This window comes from Scyliorhinus canicula, chromosome 5 (genome assembly GCF_902713615.1).
Source record: "Scyliorhinus canicula chromosome 5, sScyCan1.1, whole genome shotgun sequence".
Lineage (NCBI taxonomy): Eukaryota > Metazoa > Chordata > Chondrichthyes > Carcharhiniformes > Scyliorhinidae > Scyliorhinus > Scyliorhinus canicula.
This window is the reverse complement of record NC_052150.1, coordinates 63,396,287-63,419,044: the sequence shown is the minus strand read 5'-3', so window position 1 is coordinate 63,419,044 and position 22,758 is coordinate 63,396,287. Positions and strand designations below refer to the sequence as shown.

General features: G+C 45.1%; 1 protein-coding gene across 1 annotated transcript in view; it reads left to right on the top strand.

The window, feature by feature from the left end:
- The window catches only part of LOC119966027 (lysophosphatidylcholine acyltransferase 1-like), a 275,907-nt gene that overhangs the window by 164,295 nt on the left and 88,854 nt on the right, over positions 1 to 22,758 (top strand). Inside the window, exons 5-6 of the mRNA XM_038797177.1 lie at positions 6,877 to 6,937; positions 9,294 to 9,352. Coding sequence (XP_038653105.1) covers positions 6,877 to 6,937; positions 9,294 to 9,352 — 120 coding nt within the window. The remainder of the gene's footprint in view (positions 1 to 6,876; positions 6,938 to 9,293; positions 9,353 to 22,758) is intronic.

The following is a 22,758-nucleotide window of genomic DNA, read 5'->3' as shown; positions in this document are numbered from 1 at the left end:
AAGCCTCTCCACCTCTCTGAATCTCTCAACGCCATCGCCAGCGGCTCGATTGCCAGTGCAAACAACAAGGGGGACAGGGGGCAACCCTGCCTGGTTCCTCGGTAAAGCCGGAAGCACTCCGACCTCCTCCTATTTGTGGCCACGCACGCCATCGGGGCCTCATATAGCAGCCTTACCCATCTAATGAACCCTTCACCAAATCCAAACCTCCCCAACACCTCCCATAGGTACCCCCACTCCACTCTATTGAAGGCCTTCTCCACATCCAGCGCCACCACTATCTCTGCCTCCCCCTCAATCGTCGGTATCATGATGACATTCAGCAATCTCCGCACATTCGAGTTCAGCTGCCTTCCCTTCACAAAACCTGTCTGGTCCTCGTGCACAACCCCTGGCACACAGTCCTCTATCCTGGTGGCCAGGATTTTTGCCAGCACCTTAGCATCCACGTTGAGGAGAGATATGGGCCTGTATGAACCACACTGCTGGGGTCCTTGTCCTTCTTTAAAATTAAAGAGATCAGCGCCCGCGACATCTTCGGGGGCAAAGTCCCCCCTTCCCACGCTTCATTGAGTGTCCGCACCAGCAAGGGGCCCACTAGGTCCACAAACTTTTTATAAAATTCCACCGGGAACCCATCCGGCCCCGGTGCCTTCCCTGACTGCATCTGCCCGATTCCCTTAACTAGCTCCTCCAGCTCAATCGGCGCACCCAGCCCCTCCACCTTCTCCTCCTGCACCTTCGGGAAAGCTAGCCTGTCAAGGAACCTCTCCATTCCCCCCTCTCCCCCGTTGGCTCCGACCGGTACAGTTCCCCGTAAAAGTCCTTGAAGACCTCATTCACCTCTACCCCCTTCCGCACCACATTCCCACTCTTGTCTCTCACTCCAGCAATCTCCTTAGCCGCATCCCGCTTGCGGAGCTGATGAGTCGGCATCCTACTCGCCTTTTCACCATGTTCGTACACTGCCCCTTGTGCCTTCCTCCACTGTGCCTCCGCCTTTCCAGTGGTCAGCAAATCAAATTTAGCCTGCAAGCTGCGCCTCTCCCCCAACAGTCCCTCCTCTGGTGCCTCTGCATACCTCCTGTCCACCTCCAGCATCTTTCCCACCAGTCTATCCCTCTCGCTCCTCTCCCTGTGTGCTCGGATGGATATCAGCTCCCCACGAATTACTGCCTTCAGGGCTTCCCAGACCATCCCCACCTGAACCTCCCCCGTATCATTCACCTCAAGGTACCCCTCAATACTTGCCCGGAGCCTCCTACACACCTCCTCCTCCGCCAACCACCCCACATCCAACCGCCACAACGGACGTTGGTCCCGCACCTCTCCCATCTCCAACTCTATCCAATGCGGAGCGTGGTCGGAGATTGCGATGGCCGAATACTCGGCCTCCTCTACTCTCTGAATCAGTCCCCTACTCACCACGAAGAAATCTATCCGAGAGTAGACCCTATGTACGTGGGAGAAGAAAGAGTACTCGCGTGCCCTCGGCCTCACAAACCTCCATGGATCCACTCCACCCATCTGATCCATAAACCCTCTCAGTACCTTGGCCGCCGCCAGCCTCTTGCCCGTCCTAGAGCTGGACCGATCCAGTGAAGGATCCAACACCGTATTAAAGTCCCCCCCCCTATGATCAGACCTCCCGCCTCCAGATCCGGGATCCGTCCCAACATACGCCTCATAAAGCCTGCATCGTCCCAATTTGGGGCATACACACTAGCCAGTACCACCTTCTCTCCTTGTAGCCTGCCCCTAACCATAACATACCTACCCCCCTTATCCACCACCACCTCCGATGCTTCAAACAACACATTTTTCCCCACCAGAATCGCCACTCCCCGGTTCTTCACATCCAACCCAGAGTGGAAAACCTGCCCCACCCATCCCTTCCTCAGGCGGACCTGGTCCGCCACCCTCAGGTGGGTCTCCTGAAGCATTACCACATCTGCCTTTAGCCCCTTCAGGTGAGCCAGTACCCTCGACCGCTTCACCGGCCCATTCAACCCTCTCTCATTCCAAGTGACCAACCGGATCAGAGGGCGTCCCGCCCCCCTCCCCCGTCGGCTAGCCATAGCCCGTCGACTGCCCGCCCCAGGCCAGCACCCCCTGCCCGACCCAGTCCCCATAGCAACAACACTTCACCTCTGTCCCCCCCAGCTCCTTCTTGACCCTACCAGCAGCAACCCGGTATTCCCCTTTCCCCCCCCTCCCTTCCCCCCCAGGCTAGGAACCCTCCCAGCCGCGAACCATCCTCCATTGTACTTCCGTGGGTCAGCTAACTTCTGCTGACCCCGGAAACTCCCACCAATAGCCCGACCACTCCCGAAGTGGGATCATCCCCCAGTCTATCCCTCCTCCAGGCACCGCTCCAGCGCGGGGAAGAACCAGTTAAGGCCCCGCCTACCCCGTCACCGTCTCCAGCCCCCCCAGCCCCGCAGCGCGGGAAACCAGAGGAAAGCCCGCGCTTTCGCCCTGCCCCACCACACCCTTCTGACGCAGCTCCCAAATATCAGCCCCCCTCCATACCCCCACTCCGACCTAGAATACAACATACCCCCCCGACCCTCCCCGCAAGATACACAGCCCAAACAATGCCCCAAGCACAAAAACAAAAACATATAAAGCAGAACAACCCCTCCGTAAATAACTATATCAAAATTGCAAAAGTACTAAGACAAGAAGAGAAAAACAGAAGAAAAAGAGAACACAGCAACAGCAGAATCCAGCACAAATATATTACAGCCGACCTCGCAACCCCCAACCCCTAGTTCAAGTCCAGTTTCTCCGTCCGCACGAAGGCCCACGCCTCCTCCGGGGAATCAAAATAATGGTGCCGGTCCGAATAAGTTACCCACAGGCGCGCGGGCTGCAACATTCCGAACTTTATCTTTTTTCTATAAAGCACCTCTTTCGTCCGATTAAATCCGGACCGCCGCTTAGCCACCTCCGCACTCCAATCCTGGTAGATCCGTACTCCCCATTCTCCCACTTGCTGCTCTTCACCTTCTTGGCCCAGCGCAGCACGCACTCCCGATCGCTGAACCGGTGGAACCTCACCAGCACCGCACGCGGGGGTTCATCTTCCTTGGGCCTCCTGGCCAGCACCCTGTGCGCTCCCTCCAGCTCCAAAGGCAGATGGAAAGACCCGGCCCCCCCCTAGCGAGTTCAGCATTACAGCCACGTAGGCTGTCAGGTCCGACCCCTCTAGCCCCTCCGCAAGGCCCAGGATCCGCAGGTTTTTCCGCCTCATGCGGTGATCAAGCTCCTCGACGAAGCGTTCCTGCCACTTCTTGTGGAGTGCCTCATGCCCCTCCACCTTACTCACGAGGACCACGGCCTCCTCCTCTCGTTCAGTGGCCTGCGTCTGCAACTCCTTGATGGCAGCACCCTGGGTGGGCTGAATCTCTGACAGCCTTCTGTTCGTTTCCTGCAGAGAGCTCAGCACCTCATCCTTGAATTCTTTAAAGCAGCGCAGGAGATCAGTTTGTTGCTCCTGGGCCCACAGCCTCCAATCCTCTGGGGCTCCTCCGGTGGCCATCTTGGATTCCTTCCCCAGTTTTTTCTGAGGAGCTGCTGCCGTTTTTTCCCCCTTTCCACTCCGTGTTCGAGGCATGGACTGCGGGGAAAGTTGTTCAGCACACCTTCCCCCACCGGGAGACGTCGAAAAATTTCTGTTTTGGGCTCTCACAAGAGCCGAAAAGTCTCTTTAAAACGGGAGCTCCCAAATGTGTGGCTTCCTACTCCATCACAGCCACCGGAAGTCACTGGACACTTACTTGATGGTGCAGCAGTTGGCCAGGCCTCTCCTTCTTATGGTCAAGTTCTTTGAGAGCTGCTAAGATGTTCTGCTGGGAGGGCCGGCTAAGAGAGCGAACTGACCTTGGGGGCTCTATCTTATAGTCCTCCGGGGCTTCGCGCCCTTTTGGGCGGACCCCGAGCTTACTTCCAATCGATTGGATCCCATACCAATCGATTGGTTTGAATTCCCCAATATTGGGGCTGTTTCCCGATCGCTGGGCGGTCCTTGGGTGCCCGTTTGCTTCTTTTGTCTTGGACTCCTGCTGGCGCCGAGGAGTCTAGCTTTACTTCGATCACCTTTGATTGTTACTATTGTGCCTGGGAATCGCTCATTAATATGCATGGCTGCTGATTTAAGTGCTGTCTGCTTTCTTTGCAGGCAGAATACACCAGAAAAGTCTGCAAACTGCTTGTTTCTCTGGGATTGTCCAATTTTCCCTGCGTTCCTTGTGTTTCTCCATTTTAACTTGGGAAGTGGCCAACTCAGGGGCTACACTTTGTCCTCTTTTTTCCCCCGTCCCGTCCAAAGCAGGAAGCCCCCCCCAGCTCCAATTACCCCCATAGCGGCCCACCCCAAACATGGCTGGGCCCCCACTGTTGCACCCCCACCTTCCTTCGAGCATGGGCAGGAAGTCCAGTGCCCCCGGCTTTTTGCCTGTAAACGAAGTTGGCTACTTTCCACCTTGGGTGGCCGCTGAAGCCATCCTGTCACGTTCACGTTTTTAAACTGGGTACTAATTAGCGCCCGCGTGACCATTTGCTGAGGAGGCGATTATAATGAATGGCTCCCATTAATTGTATGGAAATAGGGCTTAAGTGGTAATTATTGGTTTCCCGATTCCGATCTCGCCTACACGAGCGGGCCAGTTGCATCGCAAATAGATTGCCGCCTGCCGTGGTTCTCATTTTTGGCCTCTCCCGCTACTTACCGGCCTCATTGCACTCTTGCTCGAGTTCAACGAGGCCGCTGATTTGTGTCATCTGCAAACTTAACAACAATGCCCTCCGTTTCTTCTTCTTCCAAATCTTTAATGTATATTGAGAATACTTGTGGTCTTAACACTGACCTCTGCGGAACACCACTAATCACCAGCTGTCACCCTGAAAAACACCACTTTAACCCCACTCTGCCTTTTGCCAGGCAGCCAATCCTCTATTCATGCCAGTACCTTCCCCCTAACATCATGAGCTCTTATCTTACTTAACAGCCTCCTGTACGGCATCTTTTTAAAGGTGTTCTGGAAACCCTAATAGATCGTGTCCACTGAAGTAAAAGTAAAGTCTCCATAGTTTCCGGTGACCATAGGGTGCTTTCCCCTTTTGAGAGGGAGAGCTGACTGGTGGTGATTTAACCTGAGGATCTCAAAACCTCGGGTGCGAGGCAAGGTTGAGAAGGCGAGCCTTCATGAATAACCTCAGCCGGTATGGGAATTGAACCCATGGTGTTGATCTCGCTCTGCATCACACACCAGCTGTCCAGCGAATCTTCTTTCATATTACTTGCTAGCTTACACTCATATTTCATCTTCTCTCTCTTTTCCCGCATTCAGGTACAACACCCTCCGTCTTGCGTTGACTGCCCCCCTTCTCATAGTTGTCCCTTTATTTGCTGTGCCTCCAGTTAGATTCCTGCCGCTTTCCCTACTCTCTTTTATTACTTCTTCTGGAAACTTCACTAACCTCTCCTGAGCCCTGTTCTCTCTTTCTCCCCCATCCCCCTTAACTAGTTGAAGTCCTCATCATTAACCTCCACTCCTATCTTCTACTTCAACTTTGATTTTCTAATTTTCCATACAACTGAAGCCACCCCCCACTACACCTTTTAGTTTAAAACCCTATCTGCAGCCCTAGTTATGCGATTCACCAGGCTCTGATCCCAGCATGGTTCAGGTGAGACCATCCCATTGGAACAGCTCCCTTCTTCCCCACTACTAGTGCCAATATCCCGTGAATTCAAACTCATTTCTCCCCACCAACCTTTGAGCAAATCATTTACCTCTTTAGTCTTATTGACCAAGTGCCAATTAGTTTGTGGCTCAGGTAGTAATCTGGAGATTATTATCTTTTTAATTCTGCTTCAGTCCCTAGCTGCTCATATTCCTTCAGCAGAACCTCCATTCTTATTCTACCTATGTTGTTGGTACTTACGTGGACCACAGCAACTTGGATCTTTACCCTCCCACTCCAAGTTACTCTGCACCTCTTCCCTGATGTGTCGCAGCGTCTGAAGCTCAAGAGTCCAGCTCATCAACTGAGGCGAAATTCCTCATACAACCAATACCTGCTACATATATGTTCATTTGGAATCCCAATGGGGTCCACCAGCATCCACATCATGCAGGAACAACACATCCCCTGGCCCTGCATCTCTATTTTAGTTCATTAGTTTTTTTTTAATTTCCAGCTGGTTTTTATTCTTTCTAATCTGTAAAATATTTGTCTTTTTACCTTTAATCTGAAAGCAATTTAAACAGGTAATTCAAATTAGCAGTTACTTACCAGTCAAAGTTTCAAACTCAGTCCGCTGCCCAGAGGAGTCCCTGACAGCTCCCGCTCTTTTCAAATTACCGCTCTGACTCTCCGCTCCCGCTCTTTTTTTAAATCTCCGCTCTGACTCTCAGTTCCCGCTCTTTTTAAATCTCCGCTCTGACTCTCGGCCCCCGCTCTTTTTAAATCTTCGATCTGACTCTCCACTCCCGTTCTTTTCAAATCTCCGCACTGACTCTCCGCTCCCCCTCTTTTTAAATCAATTAACATGGCCATCTTTTTTGCCTAAATTTAAATCCACTCCCTAGAGGGCAGGATGTTAAATTACTGGTTCACCTTTTCCTAAACTCTCTCTTTGCTGAAGTATGCTTCAGCTTTATTGTGAATTATCCTGCAAACAGTTTTTTTGATCTGTATATTTTGAAAATGTTTTCAACTTGCCACATAACTTACTTGTAAATAGTGAATGCACTTAGAAACATAAATAATTCTGGTATTTTGATTTTTGTAAAAGTGGTTAAATTTCATTTTCATTTCATAAATAATGTATACGTTGTGTTGAATGGTTCATGATCTTAATTCTAGGTAATGATATTCCCAGAGGGCACGTGTACAAATAGATCCTGCCTGATCACCTTCAAACCTGGTAAGACAGTCCATTTAATTTTCATCAGTAGTATTTTAATAAAAACATAATGGATTTAAAATCTGTGAATCACTCAGCAGTATAATTTTTGGGTAGTACTGGAGAGAATATTTCAATTTGTTTAACACTAAATTGAAATATGTCCGATTACAATTCTATCACGATTGGTAGAAAAAATTGAGATGGAGAATTAAGAATACCATGTTGGCATAAATTATTACATATTATCTTATTTTTTTAGGTACAGTATTTGGCATATTTGCATAATACTCAATTCAAATCTTCTGATTTAGGATTTATAAGTTTATAAAGTCCACAGTTTGTCTATATCTGCTCTTGGTTTAAAGCAGTTTTGTAAATACATTACTGTGAATGTTTTAAACTCGAGTTTCCTGGCTGTTAACTTTTAAGATGTAGGGGCGTCTTAGAAACGAAAAATCCCACTATTTCTATTTCAGAGCAGCTAAACAGCAACTGGAACAAAGTACTCAATGCACAAATTCAGACATCTCTAACTAAATATAGAATTCCCCTTTCTGTCCCCCTACCTTACCCGCTAAAATATAGGAACAGGCCATTCAGCACCTTGTATCTATTCCACCATTCAGTTAGATCATGGCGGTCCTGTAACTTAACTCCATCTAGCCACCTTGGTTCCATATTCTTTAATACCCATACCAAACAGAAATCCATCAATCTCAGTTTGAAATTATCAATTAACCTAGCCTCAATAACTTTCCAGATAAAATGTTTCCTTATATCACTACTGAATGGTCTAGCTCTAACATTGATGCCCCTTTGTTCTGCCTAACCTATCGAACCCCTTGATCATCTTAAACACCTCAGTTTGATCACCTCTTAATTTCCTAAACTCAAAGGGCTACAAATCTAGTCTTGCTCTAGATGACCAGAACTTTAGACACTGTAGGATCCAACCCAATCTCGCGAGATGTTGCAGTGTAAATATGGGCGGGATCACTTTTTAGCCAATCTGCATATTAGAGGGAGACAGCTAGTCTAGCTTTAATGTGCAGATTCCTGAGTTACCCAAGGCGTGGGATCAATCTTCCTCACCTCTGAGACCTTGGCTGAGTGCCATTCAGTACTGGTCTCCAGAAATGGAGGCCCCTAGGTGCATGCCCTTTGGGCAGGGTGGTACCCTGAAAGTGCCACCTGGGTTCCAGCCTGGCAATGCCAAGGCATTGGCAATGCTGGCTGGCAGGAGCTATTCTGCCCAAACTTCTGTTTTATTTAGAAATGTTCTCCATTGCTGTGGAATGGTGGAGTTTGTTAGAGGTATTCTTGAGCAGGAACATGAACTTGTGGCAATTTTATGTATGATATTTACTTAGTGATAACCTGTACATAGATTAGGGCTCAATTGTTGACTCGTTATTAAGGCTGCACAGGAAGCTGCACTCGATTAGCTATTTGTGGCCTATTGACTTAATTATTTGATTAAATACTGATTACGAATATGTGGATTTTCTTTATCAATTGAGTGTAATGATGCTACTGTGTATTTGTATATGTTGGTATTTCATAATGTTATCAGTAAGTCACAGTTATATAGTAATGAGGCTATCAAAAATGTCCAAATAAACTGTAAAAAATGTAATTCTTGATTTGCATATTCAGTTGACCAATACAAGGCTACCCACTAATTTCATTAAGTGAGATTAAACTTTGGTCAATTTTGATATAAATGCAAATCTTTGGGAAGCAAGTGCCTTTAAATCTTAATATTACCTGTATTTGTTGTATTTGCTACAGCTATTTTCTATGTTTCTATCCTGATTCTCAAAGAACAGTCAGTTTTAACAATCTTATTCATGCTGAATTTAAACTTTTTATCTCTTTATGTAACGCTTGAAACCCAAGAAACCTAAAATATCCTGATTTGAAGGCTTCCATATATGGCTAGCCGAACCTATCACATGCCATTTAGTAATGTAGTCAATAGTCTGTTCAACTTGACTGAGAAACCCAGCAATCACAGGTCAGGTGGCCTAATGCTGGTGGTGGGGGTGCTTTGAGAAACTAATCTGGGACAAAATCAATTGCCACTTGGAAAAATATATATTACTAAATGGAGCTCATGTAGATTACCGTGTTAAACATGTTTAGTTTTGAGTTAAAAAGTAGACTGCCTGATTCCAGCTTTGGTGCTAAACAGTGCATTCAATAGGCTCATACTTGAATAAGGGTCAGTTGAATGAGTTATGAGAAGGCAGTTCTACCTTTGATAATTTCCCAATAAAGAGTAAATGACTTCAGGAATAGCGGGAAAAAAATAAATTGACAGTTCAGAGAGGAAAAAAGACTATATAATTATTGTTTCTTACTTTCTCTTCAGGTGCATTCATTCCTGGAGTGCCTGTGCAACCTGTAGTCTTGCGTTATCCCAATAAAATGGTTGGTGTTTTTTAAAACTTGTGAAAACCTGAATTTTTAATTCACATTACATTTGTCATGTTTGCATTTTTATTAGCGTTTCTAGTTTAGTGACCACAGACGAGTCCAAGGTGAGTGGATACAGGAAAACTAGTTTTATTGCAAAGTAATAATATGTACAGCACTCTTCAGATCCCAGCCGGGTCTGAGGTGTCGTCTGGCCAACCTTTCATATCAAAGTCTATTCCTATCTATGGTCTCTCCGCTCCTCAGCGGGGGAGCTTGTTCTCAACGAGGCTTACGGGAGACTAATTGCTCTTGGGTCTCGTGCAGCTTATAACATCTAGTTAAATTGTTTTTCTCAAATCATTGTAAGATTGTATTTGTTTTAAGTAATGTTTTACTGACTGACATCGGTTTTGTCTTGGTATTTTTCTGAGCCCAGAAAATATCCTCCTTGATTCTAAGGCTAACATTGCCTAGTGCATACTGAGAAACCATTGTGTGCAGCCATATTAAAAAAAAACATTGCAAAGTAGATATGTCAAACATCATGTCCTAATCTTATGTCCTACCTAGAATGCCACAGAAACTACACTTTTATTATGGTTACCCTCAACTATGGTTCTTTGCTAATTGTATTGGTCCTCTGATTCTCAAAAGGTTAGGACTAATTCTTTCTACAGAGGCCGGTGAATAGTTGAAATATTAATTCAGTATGTTTAGTTTTTGTTTCCTTTTTCAGGTTGCTCAGGAAACCAAGATTCCAACAATAGCCACAAAACTTCCGGAAAATATACTACATATTTATTTTCAAACGAAACATACAAAAGAAATAAAAGTTAGGTCCTATGGTAGCCCCAACAGCCAATAGACACCTACAAGCGGAAAAGCTAAATTGGAATTTTGCATTGGCTTGGTCATGCAGTAGATCCTTTACCAAAATACCTTCATAAATGAGTAAGCAGCATATGCCAAGGTTTTTAATAATGTGAAAAATACAATTTGAGTCTCAATTTTTGCATAAGATTATTTTTGTCTAAACCAGATAGTCCATTCCCTACACTTTCCTCGGGTTCTCGAGTCACAACTGTAAAAACCTTTGCTCCTTACAATATTCAGAACAAAATCAATAAACCTAATCATTCCAGCCAAGTCCTCTAATGCTGAGATTGTCAGCCAAAGTAAACATACTCCAGGAAATAGAGTTGAAACACAATCAAGAAGGAAGACATTTATTTGGTAGAATATTGCTCAAAAAAGATCTCAAGTCGAAGCTGTTAATCTTGCACTCATCAGGGCAATCTTAAGAATGCCAATGTTGACGGAGATGACAACTTTATGCTGTATGAGAAGAGTGGTTTACAAGTGGACACCAAATTGCCATGGAGAATGCATCAGCTAATGGTGACTGACAGTTAACTGCCAAGCATTGTTTGGCAATTTTAAACCAGGCAGCTTGCCTCTAGTCAGTACCTATCCCTAAGGAATGAACCAGATCACTTGCCAACCAATCAGCACTTGCGCCTCATTCGGTACAAAGTTATTTCCGCTGAAATTAGTTTTTTTGATTGTCCTGATGAATGCAAGATGAAAAACTTTGTCAAAATGTATTTTTTTTTCCAGTGATACTAAAAAAAGACATTTCTACTTTACTTACTTGGTTCTTCACAAACAACCAGAGGGATTCTGATTGGTTTACTTGCCTTTAAACAGGAGCTCATGACCTATCAGGTTCTCACAGCAGCACTGAACTGACTGTCCAATAACAAACCTGAAACTGTCTCCCTAAAAGTCTTGTACCTACAATATTACCACAGAACACCCTGCAGTATGCCAGACCAGTAAGTTGCTTATTGCCATGTTGCCACACAAGAATTCCGTTGGAGGTCCCTTGACTTAAAGCTATTCAAGCAAATGATTCCCCTATGGCTTTTCTTCAGTGCTTAAGGTTTTTAACTGTGCATTTGAATAGTGACAAAAAGCAGGATGCTGTGACTCTTATTTGTATATGAAGGGCTATTATTTTCAAGTTCTATGTTTGATATTGTACATGCCGAACTTGGGGGCTGAGTATCTGGATTGTCTTCCTTTTCCAAAATCATTTTGTGGCATAGTAAACCATTCAACCAGCCACTCAGTCCTGTTCACCTTCCCCATTATCCAGGCCCTTCTATATTTTTTTAATTATTTGTTTCCCATTAAAAAGCTGTATTGGATTTTGCTGTTTACTGTTTCTTGTAAAACATTTGTTATGGGCCAAGGTTTAGAAAACTCCAAAGTATATCACCTGACCTACAGCTGTTTATTGATTTTGGTTACGATGAGTACAAGAGCCTGCCTTTCAGGTGTTATTCAACAGAGGTCTTAGCACCTTTTAATCAAAAAACAAGCTTTATTCTACGAATTTAGTTAACATTTTTATAAACACATACAGTAGGCATTTTAATCAACTACAAACAAATGTACCCCACAAATCTACAGTAATTTATGTGTAACCATTAAAGAACTCCCCCCTTAAATAACAAGATCCCGTAACCCAGAAACCCCTTTTCAAAGGTCCGGCCCAGCACACGGCACTCTTACTGTCTTTAAGATTGGTATGGATACTCTTGTTTCATTTCCAAAACAGCAGGTTTGAATTCCTTCCAGAAAACAGTTATCTCTTTTAAGTTGTCAAGTAATCTGGAAACGGCTTTTAAAATGAAGATAGAGAGACAGGATACTTATCTCCGAGTACAGCAGTCAAATGTGAAAACGAAAGCAAAAACTCAGAGCCACAAACCAACCCCAAACCAAAGCGAAAGTAAAATTCAGAGCCACCACCAGCTCCCAACTCTCAAACTAAAGTAAAAACTCAGAACCACACCCCAGCTCCACCCACACAATGACATCACTGAAGCCATGTGATAAGACAAATCATTTCTTAAAGGCACACTCTCATGACACATTCCATATCCCAACAATCTCTTCCACGTGTAAAAAAAAATCCCTATTTGTCCCCCTTTGTTGCTTTAAACATTATAAATATGAACCCCGTTGTTGATAACTCACTGACCAATGGAAATTGTTTTTTACTATTTATAATTACTCCTTATAATTATCAATGCATCAGATCTCTTCTTAACCTTGCATTCCAGTGGAGAAAAAAGCTCCAGCCCTGGTATCATCTTAGTAAATCTAATCTGTTTGGAGTTCTCATTCTTCCCAAAGCTGGTTTGTGGCTCTGAGTTTTTGCTTTCGTTTTCACATTTGACTGCTGTACTAGACACAATCTAATTTTAACCGTACCTTTTTATTTCTATATGTTTAGCATAGCCTGAACCTTTAATTGTTAATTCATTACGCTTGATTTGGAAGCCTGCTGGGATATCCCACAGAATTTTTTAAGTGTTATTTACTAAAGTTGCTCCTTTGATTGATTTGGACCAATAAATTGGCTCTCCATTGAGTCAGAGTTATAATCTTGGTTGCATTTAGATATTTGAAGAGTTCTTGTATTTATCTGGAGAGAGCAGTTAAAGCAGCCCCTTGATTTAAATTCAGTGTCATAACTAGCTAGTTGAGATTGTAGAGTTCTCCTAAATATGTTCTAGTTTAGTACTTTCCCAAGATGTTGGGAAAAAATTCAGGCACTACTTGCCTTGTAAGATTTTCTTCTGCTAATTGATTACACCCTAAGACCATCTATGTAATTTTGCAAGAGTTTAGTTGGGGAATGAAATAAGTGGTTATTTTTTAACTTGCTTTAAATCAAAACAGACCACTTTGATCCTGCTGTTTCATAGGGGGGGGCCACATGAATGGCACTGTTTACATAAATACTTATCGCAAAATACTTATAGCTGTGCTTATTCCATATTTGGTTTCCATTAAACAAGCTAGATGATACCCTTCTGCTGTGAGGGATGTATTTTATTTGAAAGATTAAAAATCTTTAGTTTATCTAAATCTGTTTTCCAGTTCAAGGGTGGTTACCATCAAATAAAAGAATACTCAAGTCAAAAAACATTTTAACGAAAATAAGATGAAAGATAAGTAATGTGAGGAACTAAGTCATGAAAGATTGTTGCAACCTTCTTCCTGCATAGTAGTTTGCTATTTCACCTCTATTTAACTTTTCAAAATAGTACTAATTTGACATGTCACATTCTAGCATTGCACTCAATATTTTGCCATTACATCCTGATTTCTCAGTGAAGTTGAAACTAAATAATATTTATTTCATGGCCCTGCTTTGCTGGCTTTTTATGATTAGGTATGTTTTTCTTAAAATAAATGTAACCAGAGGTAAGAAAAGACCTAGGGTTATCTAACTATTTCAAATTATTAATTCAAGCTGGCATTATGCCCTTTTTAAAGCGTAGACCTTCCTTTTAATTTGCTTGTACCTTGAGGACCATTTTTACTATCACATCGATTATTATTCTATAGTTTACATTTTTGTGTGTTGTGAATGACATTGAGTTTGCTGACCAGAATAAACCGTTCTTTTGCTGATTAATGACGATGATGTGGAGATGCCGGCGTTAGACTGGGGTGAGCAGAGTAAGAAGTCTTAACAACACCAGGTTAAAGTCCAACAGGTTTGTTTCAAACACTAGCTTTTGGAGCACTGCTCTTCCTCAGGTGAACCTAAGGAATCTGAAGGAGAAGTGCTCCGAAAGCTAGTGTTTGAAACAAACCTGTTGGACTTTAACCTGGTGTTGTACGACTTCTTACAGATTAATGATGGTATTAAATGATCCTAAATTTGGGTTTCGTTACTGAGGGCACTGACCTTGCGCCCGAGTTCAGTAATGTCCTTTAGAGAAAGACAACTGTTGACCTTATATGGTCTGGCCTACATATGCCTCCATACCCACAGTAATATGGTTGACTCTTGAATGCCTAGCAAGCCACTCAGCTATGTCAAACCATTAAAGGTCTCCAAAAAGGAACAAAACAGGACTGGCACTCTACATCGACCTAGGCGGCAGAGATGACAATGACACGCCTAGCTCTGTCCACCCTGCAAAGCCGGCCTTACTAACATCTGGGACTTGTGCCAAAATTGGGAGAGTGCTCCCACAGACCCATGAAGCAACAGCCTGACATAGTTGTACTCTCATAATATCTTCAGTCAATTTTTCAGACATGACCATACCTGTGTATATCCTGTATATCGGGACAGACCCACCAAGCGGTGGCATAGTGGTATGCAGCTGGGAGGGAGTTCCCTGAGAGTTCTCAACATCGACTCTGCACTCCCGGGTGGCAAAGTGGTTAGCACTGCTGTCTCTACGCACCAGGGATCTAGGTTCGATTCCGACTTCTGGTGACTGTGGAGTTTACACGTTTTCCCCGTGTCTGCGTGTGTTTCCTCCGGGTGCTCCGGTTTCCTCCCAAAGTCCCAAGGTGTGCAAGTTAGGTGGATAGTTGGGGGATAGGGTGGAGGATTGGGCCTAGGTGGGGTGCTCTTTCGGAGGGTCGGTGCAGACTTGATGGGCCATATAGCTTCCTTTTACATTGTAGGGATTCTATGAAATCTCATGGCATCAGGTCAGAAACGGGCAGGGAAACTACTGCTGGTTATCCCTACTGTCCTTCGTCAGCTGATGAATGAGTACTTCTCCACATTGAACACCATTTAGAGGAAGCACTGGGGATAATAATGGCACAGACTGTACCCTGTGTGGAAATTTCAATGTCCATCAACAAGAATGGCTTGGTAACACCACTACTGACTGAGCTGGCCAAATCCTAAAGGACTGTTAGACTTCGGCAGTTGGTGAGGGAACCAACAAGAAGGAAAAACATGCTTGACCTCATTCTCACCAATCTATCTGCCACACATGCATCTGTCCAAGGCGGTATTGGTAGGAGTGACGACCCCATAGCCCTTGTTGAAGACAAAGTCTCTCGTTTTCACATTGAGGAACTGTTCCATTGTGTTGTGCGGCACTACCGCCATGCTTAATGGGATAGATTTCAAACAGATCTTGCAGCTCAAAACTGGGCATCCATGAGGTGCAATGGGTCATCAGCTGCAGAATTGTATACTGCCACAATCTGTAACCTCATGGCCTGGCTATCCCCACTCTACCATTCCCATTAAGCTGAGGAAACCAAACCTGGTTCAATGAAGGGTGCAGGAGAGCATGCCAGGCACAACACCAGGAATACCTAAAATGTGGTATTAGCCTGGTGAAGCTACAATGCAGGGCTACTTGCATGCCAAACAGCGAAAGCAACAGGCAATTGACAGAGCTAAGTGATCCGATAACCAACCGATCAGATACAAGCACTGCAGTTCTGTCACATCCAGCCACCAATAGTGGGGGCACTTAAACAACTAACTTGGTCGGGTGTTAAACTAATATTTCACATTGTCTTCACCCAAGAGAATGAGGAGGTAGTTATGGAACTCTGGCAGAGAGATTGTGAGGTTCGAGATTGAGGTTCTTGAGCAAATTGCCGTAGGGAGTGACAAGGTATTGGAGCCTTGTAAAGCGGACAAATCTGCAAGCCCAGAGAATTGTGTCCCAGGGTGCTGTGGGAGGCGAGGGAGGAGATTGCTGGGGCTTTGACCCAAATTTTTAATTCCTCTGTGGTCACGGCGGAGGTGCCAGAGGACTGGAGAGCAGCTAATGTGGTCCCACTATAAGAAAGATTGTAGAGACAAGCCAGGGAACTATAGACCACTGAGTCTCACGTCAGTGGTTGAGAAACTACTGGAGAAGATCCTGAAGGAAAAAATCTAGCTCCGCTTGGAGAGGCAATGTTTGATCAGGGATAGTCAGCATTGCTTTTTCAGAGGGAGGTCATGCCTAACAAATGTGATTAAATATTTTGAGCATGTAACTAAGTGTATAGATGAGGATAGTGCAGTTGATGTAGTTTACATAGATTTCAGCAAAGCATTTGACAAGGTCCCACATGGGAGACTTATTAAGAAGGCAAATGCACATGGGATACAGATGATTTGATAAAGTGAATTTATAATTGGCTTAGCGGTAGGAGACAGAGGGCGATGATAGACGGCTGCTTTAGTGTATGGAAGCCACTAACCAGTGGCGTACCACAGGGACCTGTTCTGGGCCTCATATTTTTTTGTTTTTCATTTGTATAAATGACTATGTGGGGGGTAGGATCAGTAAGTTTGTGGATGACACAAAGATTGGCTGGGTGGTTAACAATGAGATTGAGCGCCTTGGGTTACAGGACGAATATAGACGGGATGGTCAGATAGAATACAATAGAATATACAGTGCAGAAGGAGGCCATTTGGCCCATCGGGTCTGCACCGACCCACTTAAGCCCTCACTTCCACCCTATCCCCGTAACTTAATAACTCCTCCTCACCTTTTTTGGACACTATGGCAATTTAGCATGGCCAATGCACCAAACCTGCACATCTTTGGACTGTGGGAGGAAACCAGAGCACCCGGAGGAAACCCATGCAGACACAGGGAGAATGTGCAAACTCTGATTCTAAATCTTTTCTAATTCTAAAAAAAAAAAAATCAATAGGGAGGGGCAGCAGGGTAGCATGGTGGTTAGCATAAATGCTTCACAGCTCCAGGGTCCCAGGTTCGATTCCCGGCTGGGTCACTGTCTGTGTGGAGTCTGCACGTCCTCCCCCTGTGTGCGTGGGTTTCCTCCGGGTGCTCCGGTTTCCTCCCACAGTCCAAAGATGTGCGGGTTAGGTGGATTGTCCATGCTAAATTGCCCGTAGTGTCCTAATAAAAATAAGGTTAAGGGGGGGGTTGTTGGGTTACGGGTATAGGGTGGATACGTGGGTTTGAGTAGGGTGATCATGGCTCAGCACAACATTGAGGGCCGAAGGGCCTGTTCTGTGCTGTACTGTTCTATGTTCTATGTTCTGCACAGACAGTGACCCAGCGGGGAATAGAACCTGAGACCCTGGCGCTGTGAAGCCACAATGCTAACCACTGTGCTACCGTGCCACCCATTAATGGGTGGGTAAGTGGCAGATTGAATTTAACCCTGATAAGTGTGAGGTGATACACTTTGGAAGGAATAATTTAACAAGGAAGTAGGGGCAGCACGGTGTCACAGTGGTTAGCACTGCTGCCTCACTGCACCGAGGTCCCAGGTTTGATCCGGGCCACTGTCCGTATGGCGTTTGCACATTCTCCCCGTGTTTGCGTGGGTATCGCCCCCACAGCCCAAAGATGTGCAGGGTAGGAGGATTGACCACGCTAAATTTCCCCTTCATTGGGAAAAATTAATTGGGTACTCTAAATTCATTTTAAAAAAACAAGGAAGTATACTCTGAAATGAAATGAAAATCGCTTATTGTCATGAGTAGGCTTCAATGAAGTTACTGTGAAAAGCCCCTAGTCGCCACATTCCGGCGCTTGTCCGGGGAGGCTGGTACGGGAATCGAACCGTGCTGCTGGCCTGTTCCTAAGAAGAAAGGGACCTTAGCGTTTCTGTCCATAGATCTCTGAAGGTAGAAGGGCAGGTTATTAGGGTGGTGATTTAGGCATATGGGGCACTCACTTTTATCACTTGGGGCATAGATTACAAAACCAGGAAGTCATGATGGAGCTGTACAACTTTGGTGAGGCCACAGCTGGTGTAGTATATGCAATTCTGGTTGCCACATTATAGGAAGGATGTAACTGCACTGGAGGGGGTGCAGAGAAGATTCACCAGATTGTTGCCTGGGATGGAACATTTAAGTTCGGGAAAGAGAGGTTGGGTAGGCTTGAGTTGTAAGTTCGAAAGAGAGGTTGGGTCGGCTGGGGTTGTTTTCTCTAGAGCAGAGAAGACTGAAGGGTGACCCGATCGAGGGGTATGGACAGGATGGATAGGGAGCAGCTGTTCCCCTTAGTTGAAGGGTCAGTTACGAGGGGACACGAGTTCAAAGTGAGGGGTGGGAGTTTTCAGGGGGATTTGAGGAACACCTTCTTTTACCCAAAGAGTGATGACACAGTCTGGAATGCACTGCCTTGGAGGGTGGATGAGGCAGGATGCCTCACATCCTTCAAAACATACCTTGATGTGGACTTGGCACGTCATAACATTCAAGGCTATGGGCCAAGTGCTGGCAAGTGCAATCAGGTAGGCTGGTTAGAGCCTCTCATGCGTCGGTGCAGACTCAATGGGCCGAACGGCCTCTTCTGCACTGTAGTATTCTGTGATTCTGGAGAGGAAGAGACAAATATCACCTGATCTCACCTGACCAATCATCGCCCCATAACTCGACCATCAGGAAGGTGATGGAAAGTCTCATTGACTGTGTGGTCAAACAGCACCTACCCAGCATTAACCTGTTCACTGACATTCAGTTTGGGTATCACTAGTGCCACTCAGCTCCTGGCCTCATTACAGCTTTGGTCCAAACATGGACAAAGAGCTGAACTCGAGGAGGTGCGAGTGACCGTCTTTAACGGAGTGTGGAATCAAGAAACCCTGGCCAAAACTAGAGCCAATGGGAATCGAGTGACGCTCTCCACTGATTGAAGTTACACCCAGCAGCACAAAGAAAAATGGTTATGGTTTTTGGAGGTCAATCATCTCATTCGGGATATCGCCACAGGAATTCCTCCGGATAGTGCCCTTGGCCCAGCCATCTTCAGCTATTTCATCAGTGACATTCCCTCCATCGTTGGGTCAGTAGTGGGGATGTTTGTGGCTGATTGCACAATGTTTGACACCATTCATCACCACTCAGGATTTTGAAACAGTCTGTGTCCATATGCAGCAAGACCTGAACAGCATAGTTATTATTTTTATTATATTTGGACTGGTAAGTGGTAAGTAACATTCGTGCCACGCAAGTGTCAGGCAATGACCATTTCCAGCAAGAGAGAATCTAAGCATCATTCCTTGACATTCAATGGCTTTACAATCACTGAATCCCTCACTATCAACATCCTTGATGTTACCATTGACCAGAAACTGATTGGACCATCCATATAAAAATTCTGCTACAAGATTAAGGCAGGGGCTAGGACTTCTGCTGTGAGCAGTTCATCTCCTGTCTCCCCAAAGCCTGTCCACCATCTACAAGATAAGTCAGGAGTGTCCTGGAATACATTCTTCTTGCGTGAATGAGTACAGCTCCAACACCACTCCAGCATGACACCATCCAGGGCAAAGCAGCCATTCCATCCACCACTGTCACTATTCAATCCCTGCACCGACCCAACACAGTGGTAGCAGTGTTTACCACCTACAAGATGTACTGCAGCAGCTTTTGATGGCTCACTCAGCAGCACCTGCCAAAAGCGTGACCCCTTCTTCCTGGAAGAACAAGGGTGGCAGTGTGTGAACACCACCATCTGCAAGTTCCCCTCCAAGCCACAGATCATCCTGATTTGGAACTATATCGCTGTTCCTTAGATCAAAATCCTGGAACTCCCTAAAAGATCTGGGTATTCCTACAGACATGGACTGCAGCAGTTCAAGAAGGCAGCAAAGTACTACAACCTTAAGGGTAATTAGGGCAATAGATGCTGACCTAGCCAGCGATGATTGCAAATTCTATTTAATCAAGTGAATGGACGGTTTATGAAGCAATTCAAAGTTAAATCATTTTGCAGGAACACAGTCACAAATCCTTTTCCAAACCAAGAAAATATTCAGCAGAGTTGTTCAATATGTTACATACCCATAAAAATAATCTCTAGTCCAGCTTGTACTGGTGAATTTACTTTTTGAAACAATGTTGCAATGTGCACCGCACCAGCTGGACTTTAATATCTGGCAGTATCATTAATCAAGAATTGTTTTAAGCTGATGAATAATAGCACGCATTAAACCAAGGCAGCTAAGCGGATTGAAATTTCTTTGACTTTTGCTGTTAAATCTACTAAAATTACTCCTGCTGAAATCAAGTCTGTGGAATGTAGATATCAACTAGCCGTTGTAATACTTTGCAGAGCATTGTGGCTATTTTAGAGTAGCTCCGATCTCCTCCTATTCCTATAAATTGGATTTTACATATATGACTGCAAAAATTATGCATCGTTTTCTTAAAGCTAGAGATAATTCTGATAACTAAGTGAATTTCTACAGTAACATTTACTAACACATAAATAATTGCAGCTTTGGTCTGAAAATTAAAATAATTTAGTTGCCTCTACTGCTCAGACCTTTTCTCGAGCCCCCCCCCCCCCCTCCCCCCCCCCCCCCCCCCCCCCCTCCCCTCCTCTCTAATCAATTATCTCTCCCCATCTCTATCTGGTTTTTCTCCTCTTGAGTGCAATGAATTTGTTTTGTCCGTGACCTGCCTCCCATTCATGAACATGCCTAACTTACTTTTCTGGGCCCATGTTAGTTTCCATAGTAACTTGTTATCTCTCCATGGGCACTGGTACCTTCATTTTCAAGGCCGCCTTCATTACCCCACTGCTCAAAATATCCCTCTATCATCCCAATTACCCCTTTCAAGCGTCTCTAATGTCCATGAACGTCTCACTGTTTTACCTTTTTACTTGCTATAAATATGGCAATCAATAAATTCTTTCTTTGGATATCAATATATTGCTCAGAGTCTCCAGGTATCAAATGATACCACCAAAAGAGAAAATGGTGGAAAATATCAGCAGGTCTGGCAGCATCTGTAGGGAGGGAAAAGAGCTAACGTTTTGAGTCCGATGACTCTTTGTCAAAGCTCCACAAGGTTCACCAAGGATGCCACACAAGGTTCAACCGGATATCGATCAAAGAGCCAAACACCAGTTAGTTCAAGATCAAGGGTACTTTATTTACACACAATTAATCATGCAGCATAGACACTACCAGTTAAACTACACCTATCAACTATGACAACCTGTACTTAACTTCAGGCACCCTGCTTAAGTCAGAAGAACAGTGGCCTTTGTTCGGGTCTTGATCTATTGGGTCTGTAGAAGTAACTGCTGCTCATCCGTCTGGTAGCAGGCATATTAAACTTGAACTTGCTTCTGGTGGTGCTGCAATTGGAAGTAGATGTGCTGGAGTGCCAGATTCAAGAGAGATCGAATGCATGGCGGTTTCTCTCTTTATCCTTAGGGAGTTTCGTGCCCATGTCTGTAAAAAATGGAGTGGGAGTTGTGGAAGGCACGTCCACGTGTACTGCTGTCCCTGGAAAGTGAACGCAAATTTGTACTGGCACGTTTTGTCCAATGGAATGGACCAAAAGCTGTTGCTAATGTCCAAAACCGCGACAAACTTTGATTGAAATCCCTCTTTTAACATGGTTCCGGGACTCGTGGCAACGGTGGGGGCTGCTAACGAAGTTACTTTGTTTAATTCCCTATAATCGATGGTCAGTCGCCATGTTTTCTTACGGACTAAATCGGGGCGTTGTTCGTTGAGGCTACGGGCCGAATTACTCCTTGGTCCAATAAACTCTGGATTACTTTGGATATCTCTCCCTCGGCTTGTTGTGGAAAACTGTATTGTTTCTGGGGCTTGGGATCGGAACCTGTAATGTTGTCCACTCCTGGGATTTTACCGCAGTCGTGCTTGTGTTGGGCAAACAATGCTTTATGTCTCTTTAGGCTTTCTTTAACTGTTTTGTCCGTGGTAATGGTTTGTGAATCAAACCAGTACTCTCCCACTGAGCTAATCCTGTGTGCGTAGTCTCCTATTGTAAGCATGGCGGGGCTCGTGCTGCTCCAGCCATTTTCCCCACACATTTATTTACGGGGTCGAAAGAAAGGTTGTGTGAGCTCATAAAATCTATTCCTAAGATGTGTTCTGCTGTCTAGGGTAAATCTACCAAAACGACAGTGCTTAGTTTTAATGTTACCGATCTGGATATCCACAGGGGCTGTAATGTGTCCCTGCTGGAGGTGACCTGTAAAGCCACTAATAGCAATGGTGTCAGTAGTGGGCAATATATCTCACTGGTACATCGTAGAGGAGTTTAACGTGATTCGGAGCCTTCCTGTGTCCCAAAGGAACTCTACTGGGTGTCCCCGGACTGTGCCTGCAACTACCGGTCTTCCGGACTTATCCCAAAGTGTGTCGCAGACCTAAGTTGGGGAGTCCAAATACCGTCAATCGGTGCCATTTATGGCCAAATTATCTCCTTGGGCGCTAATGCTGTGGACAGGTCTGGCATTGTTCCTGGGGGGGGGGGGGGGGGGGGGGGGGCATTTGTGGGCTGATTCCGTTGCTGTTTCAGGGAGGCATTGCATCTCGGGCGTAATGTCCCTCGTGTCCGTAATGATATCATCCCTGCGCTTTAGGGTGCTGTGTGTTACCTCTACCTTTATTTACCCATGCGGGGTCTTGGTGTGCCCTTACTGGATTCATGTTGGCGTCTACTCTCTCCTGCTCTGTCTTTTTCTACAGGGACTGTTCCCAAGCTCTAGATAATCGCTTCAGTACCCACGCTTCATTGTGTGCCAGGTCTGATGGGTCATAATTTGCACATACCTTCTGTCCTGCTTCCGTGGCATGGGAGACTAGAATACAGGTCC